The sequence below is a fragment of the Schistosoma mansoni genome, chromosome W (assembly GCF_000237925.1).
Source record: "Schistosoma mansoni strain Puerto Rico chromosome W, complete genome".
In the NCBI taxonomy this organism is placed as follows: Eukaryota; Metazoa; Platyhelminthes; class Trematoda; order Strigeidida; family Schistosomatidae; genus Schistosoma; species Schistosoma mansoni.
Window position 1 is genome coordinate 56,275,493 of NC_031502.1, and position 13,667 is coordinate 56,289,159.

The 13,667-nt window shown below is 38.4% G+C and overlaps 1 protein-coding gene across 1 annotated transcript; it reads right to left on the minus strand.

The window, feature by feature from the left end:
- Positions 1 to 7,965: 7,965 nt before the first annotated feature.
- Positions 7,966 to 9,110, minus strand: Smp_162890 (putative rotamase; the record flags this gene model as incomplete). The annotated part of the gene is made up of 3 exons (XM_018790243.1): positions 7,966 to 8,125; positions 8,820 to 9,015; positions 9,062 to 9,110. 3 exons carry the CDS (start codon positions 9,108 to 9,110, stop codon positions 7,966 to 7,968), a joined length of 405 nt encoding a protein of 134 aa, XP_018655605.1.
- Between the last annotated feature and the right edge of the window lie 4,557 nt (positions 9,111 to 13,667).

Below are 13,667 nucleotides of genomic sequence, written 5' to 3' on the forward strand. Positions count from 1 at the left end.
TTCGGTACATGTTCCGCCACCCTTAATTGCAGATCACGATTGCTCCTCACTATGTACGTGTTTTAGCACATACATGTAAATTGTTTTTGTGTATTTTATTTTTCATTGTTACGGCTTGCCTTCATTGTGTCTAGTTGACCTTTTAGTTTTCATATATAAATGAACTTGACAATTCTATGTGTGATCAGATTGGTCAAAATGTATTACGGGAGTATGTCGCATAATTCTGATAACTTTCGTCTTCTCATTGCACTATCGAAATTTATCAAAGGGACTAATTTTTTTTAAAAAAAGGTTAATTACACTTTCCATTTCTGTTAAAAACAAATAGTTAAATGTTGATATCTGGCTTCCGCTTGTATATAAATTGATATAAACTAATAGTTAAATTCACCAGTCAATTAAAGCAAGACCACCATGGTCGTTTCATTATAGTATAGAACTCTTTAGAAATCTGCATCCACGACTCCAACCGATGGGATTCTAACCCATAACCTATCGGTTTCGTGAGCGAACACAACGGTGAATGATGGCATAATACCGTGGATTGGTTAAAGTTAGACATTAACACCATTGGATGCCGTCTCAGTGATCTCGAGGTTAAGCGTTTGCTTCGCGAGACTAAAGGTCTTCGTCTCGAGTTCTACATACGGGATCGCAGATGAACACTATTGTGAGGTCTTATACCAGGTTGAAACAGTAATTCATTGCTTCCAGGTTTCCCATAATAGTTTAATTTTATAGTTGAAAGCATGAGTCAATTGAAGCTAGACCACTAAGGAAAACCTGGAAGCACTGGACGGCCGTTTCGTCCTATTATGGGACTCCTCAACAGTGCGCATCCACGATCCCTCACTCACGAGATTCGAACCTAGGAACTATCAGTCTCGCGCTCGAGCGCTTAACCTCTATACCATAAAGCTGACCGGCATTCGACAGTGTTAATCTCTAATTTCAAACAATTCACGAAATTGAGCAACACGTTCACCGTTGTCTTCAGTGAGTTGATATCTCACAACAGACCTAGTTGAACTCCACTAGTTACTGCTTCTCACTAGAACTCCAGGAAATATCTTTTGAAGTCAGTCACTAGTGAGCATTTGATTATTATCAGGAGCGGTTTTTGTGGAGATTTAGTATTTTCATAGTTGAAATCATGAGTCAATTGAAGCTTCCAAGTTTTCCATAGTGGTCTAGCTTCAATTCACTCATACTTTCATCTATGAAAATACTGAAATCTCCATAAAAATCCCCTACTGAGTTTAATTTTTAATGAATTCGTGAATTCAATTTTTTTCAAATTTTTCAATTTTTTTTATTTTCATTTTCTTTTGTTTTTATTTATTTATTTAATTTTCCCGCTAAATTTTTTTTTAATTTTTAACCAATAGATGTCCGATATTCAATTATTAGATAAACTAATTGAAATTATAGAAAATATTGAAAATTTTACTCCAATTAATAATTTATATAATGAGAAATTATCAATCGAATTATTGGCACCAACAACAATCATTTCATCGAAATCAATCAATAATGAAAGAAAAGGATTAAAATTAATCAATAATAATAATCGATTAATTGATTCAATCAAAAAATCAATAAATAATGATAATAAATTTAATCCAATACAAGAAACAATAATCAATAGAATAAATAAATATTGGCGACCTTGGGAAGATGAAGATAAAGATGAGAATGTGAATAATGGAATATAAAGAAAAAAAGTATACCGTTGAAATGATCATCCATTTGATGATGAATTGATTACTTACTTACGCTTGTTACCCCGCCCAATGGAGCATAGGCCGCCGACCAGCATCCTCCAACTTACTCTGTCCTGGGCTTTCTTTTCTAGTTCTATTCAATTTTTGTTCATTCTTCTCATGTAGCTCCTTGCGGGGACTACTGCCGGTCCCAAGCCCGGGTAAAGTAGAAGGGTTGGGCATGGAGTTAGCGACCCTATCCCGTAGAAAACCAACTCGCTAAAAAACGCTAACCAGATGAATTGATTACCTCTTTCATTTTTCTTCTAGCATTATTCTTAATTAATTATCTGTGATGTAATTAAAACAATAACAACAACAAGAAACTTATGTATACTTTCAGAAAAGGGTTTTGTAGAGATTTTAATAAGTTTTATATAGTTGAAATTATGAGTTAATTGAAGCTAGACTACCATGGAAAACCTGGAAGCGGAATTGTGGATGCGCGCTGCTCAGGAGTCCCACAATAGGACGAAACGACCGTCCAGTGCTTTCAGGTTTTCCATGGTGGTCTAGCTTCAATTGACTCATGATTTCAATAATGTATATTTAACTATTTTACATTAGAAAATTTGTTTTAAAACCATGTATATATATAAATATATATTTGTTATAAAATTACTTAATTACTTACTTACTTACACCTGTTAACCATCGTGGAGAAGCATAAGTCACTCATTAACAGTCACCATCGAACTCTGTCTTGGGCAATCGTTTCCAATTGTTTCCAGTCACTATTCATCTCGATGTAGTGTGTTCTTTGGCTTTTCTTTTATGTCGTTTCTTTAGATGGTTTCAAGTTTGTGTTTGCTTCGTGACGCAGTTTGGTGATTTCCGTAATGTATGTTCTATCTAACTCCATCGTATTTTGTTAATTTTCTCTTCAGCCGGAAGATGGTTTGTTCTCCCTCATAGTAGGCCGTTGCTGATGGTATCCGGTCAACTTATTATAAAATACTTACTTACTTACGCCTGTTACTCCCAAATGGAGCATAGGCCGCCGACAACCATTCTCCAACCCACTCTCTACTAGGCCTTCCTTTCTAGTTCTATCCAATTCTTGTTCATTCTTCTTATGTCTGTCTCCATTTCACGGCATAATGTATACTTTGGTCTTCCTCTTCTCCTTTGGCCTTCAGGATTCCATTTGAGGGATTGCCTTGTGGTGCAGTTGGGTGATTTCCTCAAAATGTGTATCCAATCCACATACAGCAGTTCTTCCTGATTTCTTCTTTCATTGGAATGTGGTTTGTTCTCTCCCACAGTAGCTTGTTGCTGATATTGTCTGGCCAACGGATCTGAAGTATCTTGCGTAGACAACTGTTAATAAACACTTGTATCTTCTGGATAATGGCTTTCGTAGTTCTCCACGTCTACACCCCATACAGTAGAACTGTCTTCACATTTGTATTGAAAATTCTAACCTTGGTGTTGGTTGACAATTGTTTTGAGCTCCAGATGTTTTTCAGTTGTAGGTATGCTGCTCTTGCTTTACCGATCCGCGTTTTCACATCTGCATCAGATCCACCATGTTCATCAATGATGCTGCCCAATTATGTAAGGGTTTCCACATCCTCCAAAGCTTCTCCGTCAAGTGTAATTTGATTGGTGCATGTTGTGTTGTATCGGAGAATCTTGCTATTCCCTTTGTGTATATTTAGACCTACTGCTGCTATTATAAAATACTCTTAGTTTAATAATCATACTAAGATGAACTAGAAGTTGTAGTATGGACATGATATAATTAGAAATTGTACTTACCGTCTATGCACACAGAATTCATACATGAATCGCTAAATTTCCAGAGCAATTGAAGTACAGAAACTTTTGATTCATTCTCATTTAGAACCTATTCGTTGATATGGTCAATATACAAATTTCTATAACTGGATCTCATTGAATAAGGAAAGAAGCTTAATTTACTCTGTATCCTCTATAAACCAGATGAATATACACCGATAAAAAACTATTTAAACGTGGTCAGTACTCATCAGAAATGGTTATTCTCCAGAGTTAACTAACAGTAACGTAAAATCAAAAGTATAACCTTGATAATTACTTACAGTACCAACGAATACTCTCTTCATGAGTGTTGTATTCAAATGAAATAATTCAGCAGAAATCCTGGAAATAGTCATTTTTGCAATCTTTGAAAAAAACATTCTAGTCCATAGGGCTTCTCATTGACCTTCCCAAGTGCACTATCATTCATCGGTAATATTAAGGATAAACTTTCTCTTTGGCTCATAATATTTTTTTACCTACAAGTTCGCCTCCTCTTATAGAGAAGGTTACATTAACTGTACAAGGTGAATGCTTTCTAAATGTGATTCAAAGCATTACCCGGTATACTCTCCAAAAGGAGAATCCAAAATAACTAACAGCTCAGTTTCGGAACGCATTACCAATTATGATCCCACTAGAATCATCATTCAAAATCATCTGCATAGCTAAATGTATAAGCCTAAAAACTATGACAACCTATCAATTCGTGGTTAAACTCTGTATACTTAGCCAGAAACTACAATTTCTAATCGCAGTGAGAATTTGATTTTATTTTGATTATTATAGTTGTGAAATAGTAGCTCATTGAAGATAATGGTGAATGGTTGCTCAATTTCGTGGATTGGTTAAAGTTAGACATTCCGGTTCAGTGATCTAGAGGTTAAGCGCTCGCGCGCGAAACTTATAGATCCTGGTTTCGGATCTCACGAGGCGGGATCGTGGAGGCGCACTGCCGAGGAGTCCCACAATAGGACGAAACGGCTGTCCAGTGCTTCCAGGTTTTCCATTATGGTCTAGCTCCAATTGACTCATGATTTCAATTATATAAACTTATATATTTCTTTACGAGTAGTATATCATGTTTATAGTGTTCAGGAGAGAAATTCAAATTCTTTCTCCAGATTTAACGTAAAAAACTAAATTCAAGCTGCTCTATTCCATATCTTTATTGATGAATTTTGACGATCTCTCTAATCCAGAGTGTTAGAATTCAAAGGGGTATTCATCATTTTCATGAAGTCACTGACAAGTGGACTAAGCCATGTTGGTAGGTGTAGACTACCTGGTTGGGATCCGCGAGATGATAGCAATCGATGGTTAGAGACCTTGAATGAAATGGCTCAAAATTGTTTGCAATGGCGAAGGTGCATCCACTCTTTGTGTTCTACCAAATTCTAGTCTTCTGAATTCTTCATGTCTCTATCTTTTTTCTCTTTCCAAATTTATTTCACTGGATTATACTCCTTGAACAACATCTTCAAACCCTAATCTTTCGGATTACTGCTTATACTTTTACTACTTCTACCACTATGGGATTTGAATCAACAGCTGTATCTCTGTGTTGATGTGGTATGGCAACTCTAACTGATGTACATAGGTACGAAGTTCTACGTTGTAACTGACTGACTGAATCGATTTCTATCTCTATTATTTCCCTTATTGTGAACTAAAACATAAAAAATAAAGTATAAGCGAACAAAATTGTTTTCAATTAGATCCTTATCAGGCTTTACTCTAACATAAAGTGGCTCTTTCAGCCAGACATAGTTGATAAAGCCGATAGGCCCTTCTGTATAGAAAGGCTTGCATAGATACACGACACGAGTACAAGGGTTCAATAGTTATTTTTTTAGCAATTTTTTCTTGTCTTTGGTTTTATTACCTGTCTAGTGATTACTGACCATCGGTGTACCACCTAGCAATGACTGATTATTTCTTTTCTGTGTAGGTAGGATCTTTTAGCACAATAATATTTATATGCATAAACGAAATTATTAAACCAATCAAGGCAGTTTATGAGACAATGATAACAGTGGAATAGATTACATAACTAAACATAATAAGTAAAGAGTAAAAATTGATAGTGTGATGACAGGTGTACTAGTTGTGATAAGAATAATAAAGTCTTGAATCAATGTTGAAATAACATTCATAAAAATTATAAGATTACGTAATAAGAAGTGTTCAGATAATTGAACAGGCTAGATTTGGTCTCCATGTCACTAGATGAACTTACTAGGTTTAAGACCACGTTGGTTGACATCTACCAACAATACAAAAATAGTAAATCTACCGTGAAATCCCCACTTACAAAATAGCATCGAGATGCTTTATACAAGCTTAGAAAGATTCTCTTTTTTGTATCGAATAGAAGCTAGAACTCGAAATAGAGATGTTTGGATAGATGTCCTGAATAATTTTGTTAATCTCATAGTTGAGGTTCGGTTTTAGATGTTACCATCTCACTATGTTGTATGTTGAAATCTAACTAATATAAAACTAATCCAAGGAAAAATTCAATCCATCTGTTTTTTAGCGACAGTTATTTTTTACTTGATTAACCCTTTGTAGTTGAGCCTCTTGAAGGGTGTTCATTGATTTTACTTTAACAAATAGATTTCATTTCTCCGGATTCTAGTTAGTGCTTTCTAAAATTGAGGATTTTACTTGTATAGGTTGACTGATTATAAACCTCGTCATTTGTTCTTTTTGAAGGCTTTGGATAATATACAGTAAAATCGGTCTCAGAAGTATTTATTCATCTTTAAATTTTGAATTGGAGAAAGCTGGTCGGCGGCCTATGCTCCATTGGGAGTAACAGGCGTAGGTAAGTAAATTTTGAATTCAATGTCATCCTTAGCTTTACACTCCTCAGTTTCATTTGTTCTTTTGAACCGTATTTCTGTTTTAGAAGAGGCTTTAAAATAACTGGTGAGATGGAACTTTTGATTGTCAGAATCTGTTATATCCTGCTGAAGACATAACTATGGGTAACTCCCAGGACCTATTAATGGACTATTATTCTATATATATATTCTTATTGTTTAACTATTGAGTAACTACATTGTGTATATCTACATTCATCTTATTATAAGCTTCATTTTGACCTATAAAGTTTTATTGGACGATTTACTGTCCCTGAATTATATTCAGTTTATTGATTATTGTATCCCACGTTCACGTTTGGCTTGGTATTGTACAAATATTATTTTCTATTTTATAGTATGATGCGGTCTGTCTGTCTGGTATATAAACAGAGTATGCTTGAAATAAAGAATACGCATATCCGTACCAGGGCATTTGGGGGCAGCAACATTAATTATAATAAAATACTTTAGTATAATCAACGTTTTCAACATAGAGAAAAGTTAAAAAAACTCTCATTCACTGTTAAAGCGATATTATCTAGCATTACGCTAAAAAAGAAAAACTCAAGGAATAGACAATCCAACTTACGTAAGACAAAACACCATAAAAAGATATACAGAAGTAATTCTCGAATCATTGTTAACCACTTCAGTCAAAAAGGTAGACAATTTACAATGCATAAGACAGTCAACTGAAATAGTGGGTTACTGTGTATTAATGCCCTGGTACGGCCGAGAGTGGGGAGAGGTAATCTAGTGCAGATATTCGTCTAAGGTAAATTAACGTCCCACATACGTGTAAAAAGTGAAAGAACTGTTATAACAAGAAACCTTAGAGTTATAACAAGTATTCTACAGTTTATAACACATAGATAGTCAATTGAAATAGTGGGTTATTGAGTTTTAACAAAGAAAGAAAGTCAAGTACTATTAATGCCCCCGAATGCCCTGGTATGGCTGAGAGTGGGGAGAGTCCGCTCTCCCTCTAAAAATGCTCTCACATGGCCACGAGTATATAGCATCTGTCAGGGAAGTCCTACTCACTGCCTTCTCGCAGCATAACTGTTGTTTACGAAATTGAGAGGACGAAAAGCGAATGTCCGGTGCTTTAACCGGGTTGGTGGATACGGAAAGTCCACCTGGGGGAGTTGGAGAACCCTGATTCCAAACCAATGATGCACATGGACTCTCCAGTATCCTGAGGGAACAAATGGCGTATGAATCAATCGTTGGTCACCGGCTACCATGAGACTGCATCTCCTCACTATGCTCCGCTGCATTGTGGATCAGACCTTTAGGTCAAAGGCTCCGGGTGTCCCCCCCCAAAGAAAACCACCTACTTCGGTGTGGGCAGTATCACAGCCCACATACAAATCAAACGAGATTTGTAGGGCGCATATATATCTGGTGCCTCTTTGTACCAATATTTATGTGTTTAAATAAAAAATAAAAATAAAAGTAATATTAATAAACATTCTTTTATTTAAATCAAATGCAAAAGAGTGAAATACTTAAAGCCTATTATAGTTTTATTGTTTTTCTTTTTATTATGCAATTCGTTTGATTAAATGAATTCCAGAATCTGTATATACAGGACCACACATTTCACCAATTTCTAATTTAAATGCAGCATCTTCAAATGGCTTTTGCATTTGACCGCGACTAAAGAAATTTAAATCACCGCCAGAATGAGCTGAACTACAATCACTTTCAGTTCGGGCAAGTTCTTCAAATGTATATTCACCAGATTCAATTTGTTGTTTGTATTCTAAAAGAGAAAGGACAAGCGGAAAGGAGAAACACATTCATGAATATGAACAATCAGTACGAACACTATTAATCAGTCAATGTGAAAATTTCAATCTTACAACAACGCCAGTTCAGTCATGAGCTGAATATCTCAGTGGAAACGTTTTTGATTAAGGCGTTGAGGGAAATGAGTCCATATCTCAAAGAAAACACCACAAAAGATACTTCTTAGCTCCCGACTCGCAACTAGCAAGAAATCTAGGGGTCAAGCATGGCTTTCTGGCGACTGTTTCCAAAAGCCTCACCTTAAAATGGTGCACATTATGTTTAATCAGATTAATGGCTACATTGAAATCAGCCACATGTTTCCTAGTATCTAATTTAGTTTAGCTTTCAATTGTAACGAAATACTAACAGATTAAAAATGTTTATTTGACCACTATTGGTCTCTATATTGACCTTTTTTTGAAGACAGTAAAAGCTCTTCTACAGATCCATATCCACTTTTTGTTTATAGTGTCCGCTGAACATTTAATTCGACCATTTTTAATATCTAGTAATCTTGTTTAGATGCAACACATACATCAAGTCGAAAAGAAATGCATGAAGTCAATAAGGAGTTTAGTTTTGTATACAAGAAACAGTGATAAACTTACTTTTTATTAAATTTAAGGCTTCATCTTTAGATCGAGTGATATTCTGTTGTTTCCAAGATGAAGGACGTCGAGATTCATTGTGCTTCACCAGTAAATGTAAGCATTGTACTTTATTTGTAGATGATATTACTGGGTGTTGAGGAAATTCCCATTGTGACTCATTTGTAACTGTATTAACATAATATGGTTTTCCTTAAGAAAACATTTGTTTAGTTATAAAAAGAAACTAGAAACAAACCACTACTGGAACTGATTCGAGATACCCAACCTTCAGGTAACGAAGACATAACAAAGATTTAAGATAAGAAGACGGTAGTATGAAACCTGAAAGAGAAAAATTTACCGATTAGGAAAAACCTGTAGTATTTCAAATTATGTGCCTTATACCTACAGTTAGCAATGCATTTTTCCGTTAAGCGGTCTAGTGAGAAAATTAGCAGACATTGATGCTTACTACTAGTTTTTGCTTGAACAGCTATGATTCTGCAACTTCTTTTACATGAGTAAGACTATGAGCTATTTATGGATGAAGCGAGACAATAAACTAAACTAAGTGTTGGGTTGAAACTCTTAAGGTTATCAAAACTTGTGTTTCTAGGCGGATGAATCAGCTGAAGGTTAGGTAACAAGAACAAAATCATAAAATAACGAGCAATAGTGATGTTGTATGCAGTGGTTTCAAAAACAAGTATGTACAACGTAAGTACTGTCTATGGAATAGTATTTCAGATAACTGGCTAAGCAATAAACCGTTAATCCTACCTCACTGTGCGAAAACTAACTACAACTCGACTCTTCACTTTTTCACTTCACTTTAATTCTGTTGTGCTTCATTGTTTATATTTCATTTTGTTTGGCTCATCACAGATCTGCGGTTTGATGTCGGCTTCCAGAATTCAGTTTCGGGTCTGGGCACCCGGGCAGTATCACAGCCCACACACAAATAAAGGAAATGACGATTTCTACTGACAATACTATTCTCGCTCCTACTAGAAGCCAGACAATTTACATTACTATTATTATTTAACATGTCGCTCATTCACTCCCTTTTAATCCCGATTTGTGTATCCTTACTTTTCAACTTATGCAGCAACTCGGCCATGGTGAAACTCTGTTCTATCTAAACGATCTCTAGTCACTGTCTGGTTGAAAGTGAATGCTTCCACCGATTACGAATATTGAACCAGTCTTTCTGAAACCACGTACACCGTTCAAGCTGGCTACCTTCAACGTTCGCACACTAATGCAGATCGGACAACAGATAGGGCTGGCTATGTCTTTAGAAAGTCTTAATGTTGACGTCTGCTGTCTATCCGAGACCCGTATTCAAGACTCTAGTGAAGTACTACAAATTCGCTCTCCATCTGTCGCCTCGAAAAACTTGTTTCACGTGCGCTTATCCGGGGACCCTGTGGCATCTTCGTCTGGTCTTGCTGGCGTTCGTGTCGCACTAAGCGCTAGAGCTGAGGCAGCACTAATCGATTGGATCCCCATTAACAGTCGGTTATGTGTTGTTAGATTAGAAAGTTCCATCAAAGTGAGAAGAAACCGGCGTGAGAAACGATGTCTTTTCATCATTTCCGCCTTTGCCCCGACAAATTGCAGCCCGGATGCAATCAAGGATGAGTTCTACCACCAGTTAACTGTTCTTCTCCAGAAAGCGCGTCCGACAGATATTATAGTACTAGCCGGAGACTTGAATGCACAGGTCGGGAGTCTAGGCACAGAAGAGATTCGTTTAGGTGGTCGATGGGGACTTGTTGGTCGCAGGACAGATAACGGGGACCGTTTGCTGCAACTGTGCACAGACTACAACCTGTTTCTGGCTAGCAGTAACTTCCGGCACAGTCATCGCCGATGTGCCACCTGGCGTCCTTCTTCTGCATCTCAAACCTGGACTCAAATTGATCACATCGCGATCATCTACCGCTGGCGTGGTTGTGTACAAGACTGCCGCTCCTTTTGGAGTACCTATCTGGAGTCTGATCATGCCCTGGTCTGCGCCAATCTCACCTTACTTTTCAGTGGCCGAAGGACTGACCACCATCAACGGATCGATGTTAGTAAATGTTATGCTTGTGGCCGAGTGGATGCCTAGTTGATGGGTGACGCGATAAGACCGCCAAACAGGGAGCAGCGAATTGTCGATTGGAACAGTGACACGAAACCGTACGAGCAGTCTACAGTGCTAACCGGTCCTGCGATCTGCCTAGCCCAACCAGTTAAGTCCAAAACACCAATAACAGCCTCAGTGGTATCAATCATTGTATTTCAAACATACTGAGTTTGTATACCAAACAAACAACCATATCGACCCATAAAATAGATAATAAAATTTGTACAATATTTAGCCGAATGTGGCTGTGAATAATAGTCAATAAACTGATGATAACTCAAGAATCGTATGATAATAAGTCAAGGTCAAAATAAAGCTAATGATAAGAGAAATACGAATATGAATAGTTCAGTTACGTAATAATTGTACAATAGGAAATAGGCATATTACATTGATCCATAAATAGACCTAAAAGTTACCATTCGTAATTCACCGGGGGATATAACAGTAAACTGGTTGCAACATCTGTTGCAAGTAAGTATCGAGCGGAGCTAGCTTCTAGGCTAGCTACCATCCCACCGAAAAGTATAGATGAGCATTAGCTGCAACTGCATGACGCCATGAAAATGGCGAGTAAGGTCGCTTGCAGCTTCGCGAAACGTCAGGCTTATAAGTACTGAGTTTCTTCTGGCTCCTTACAACTGATGGAAGCCCGTCAGTCTACTCCGGGTGACCGTGAGTTTGACCACAAACGAAGGCTATTACACAACGAAATTGGGAAAAGCTTGCGTAAGGACCGAGAAGCCTGGTGGTCGGAGCGTGCCAATGAGATGGAAGCAGCAGCTGCATCTGGTAACTGCCGGAAGCTCTTCCAACTCATCCGAGCCACTGGCAGCAAGAAGTCTGGTGTGAGTGAAACAATCCACGAGGATGACGGGATGCCAATCACTAACATCTCTCGACGTCTTGGACGATGGGCGGAATTTTTCGAAGGGCAGTTCAACCGGCCTGCTGCTCCGGCAACATCAAGCAGTTTGTCCTGCCCCCCATGGCCGGTGACGACTGATCCACCAAACGAGGCGGAAGTCCGCAAGGAACTCCAACTCTTGAAGCGCTACAAATCACTGGGCCCAGATGACTTACCTCCGGCTCTTTTTAAAGATGGTGGTGACTTTCTGACTAAGGAATTGACTGTGTTGTTTACAAAGGTTTGGAAGCTAGAAAGTGTTACATTATGGAATGAGTCGATAGTCGTCCCTATTTTTAAAAAGGGTTCACGCTGTTCCTGTAACAACTATCGGGAGATAAGTCTACTTCCGACTGCGTCCAAACTATTGGCTTCTGTCATTCTTCGTAGGTTGTTTAAAACCCGAGAAAGATTGACTCGCGAGGAGCAGGCTGGTTTTCGTTCTGGTCGAGGATGCATTGATCATATCTTCACCCTCCGCCAAACGCGTTGGTGAGAGCAGTTTTGCTCTATGCTTGTGAAACCTGGCCTCTCCGAGTTGAGGATGTTAGACATCTCTCTGTGTTCGATCATCGTTGTCTCCGAAGCATTGCTGACATCCAGTGGCAACACCATGTTAGTAATGCACAGGTTCGGCATCGTGTGTTCGGGCGCTGAGGCGACAATCCAATTGGTGTCACCATCTTGAAACACCGACTTCGGTGGCTTGGACATGTTTTACGAATGTCGTCCCAGAGAATTCCACGTCGTGCATTATTTGCCGACACTGGGACTGGTTGGAAAAAGCGGAGAGGTGGTCAGTGTATGACATGGTATCGTGGTATGAAAGAAAGCTGCAAAGGACTGGCTTCTGTTGGTCCTTCACGACTCCCTAGCTGGGGTCCGAGAGACGGTACAACAAAGTGGCTAGAGACGTTATCAGATATGGCTCAGAATAGAAGCCAGTGGCGATCCTGGTGTAACCTTCTTTTACTTTCTTCATGAAGAGTGGTTCTAACTTTCTTAACTGAAAGAGTCTTCCGGTTGTACATTTCAGTTCCCCCCTTCATTACTCATCTCTTTTTTTCCTTTATATATACACATCTTCCCCCTTTCTCTTCCCATCTCGTTGTTTTGTGTGGCACATTGTATCTGGTGCCCCTTTGTACCAATATGTATGTGTTTAGTTAAATAAATATTCAGTTTCATATTTTAACACCGAACCACCTACTTTTGTTTCAGGATTCAAACGGCATCTCTAGACTCCATCTATTCGCTCCCAAATGTCCTGGTACAGCCGAGTGGGGAGAGTCTGCTCTCCCTCTCGAAATGCTCTCACATGACCACGAATATATAGCCTCTGCCAGGGAAGTCCTACTCACTGCCTTCTCGTGGCGATGGTGTTGTTCACAAAAGTGAGAGGACGAAAAGCGAATGTCCGGTGCTTTAACCGGGTTGGTGGATGTTGAGGATCCACCTAGGGGAGTTGGAAAACCCTGATTCCAAACAAATGGTGCATATGGGCTCTCCAGTATCCTGAGGGAACAAATAGCGTATGAACCAACTGTTGGTCATCGACTACCATGGAACTGCATCTCCTCAAAATGCTCCACTACCTTGTGGGTTAGACCTTTAGGTCAAAGGTTCTGGGTGTGGCCCCCTAAGAAAACCACCTGCTTCGGTTTGGGCACCCGGACAGTATCATAGTCCTCACACATTTATTTTATTTATTTATTTAAACACATAAATATTGGTACAAGAAAGAACCAGATAAATATGCGCCACACAAATCGAATGAGATTTAAGGAGGACTGTGATACTTCCCAGGTGCCCAGACTGAGA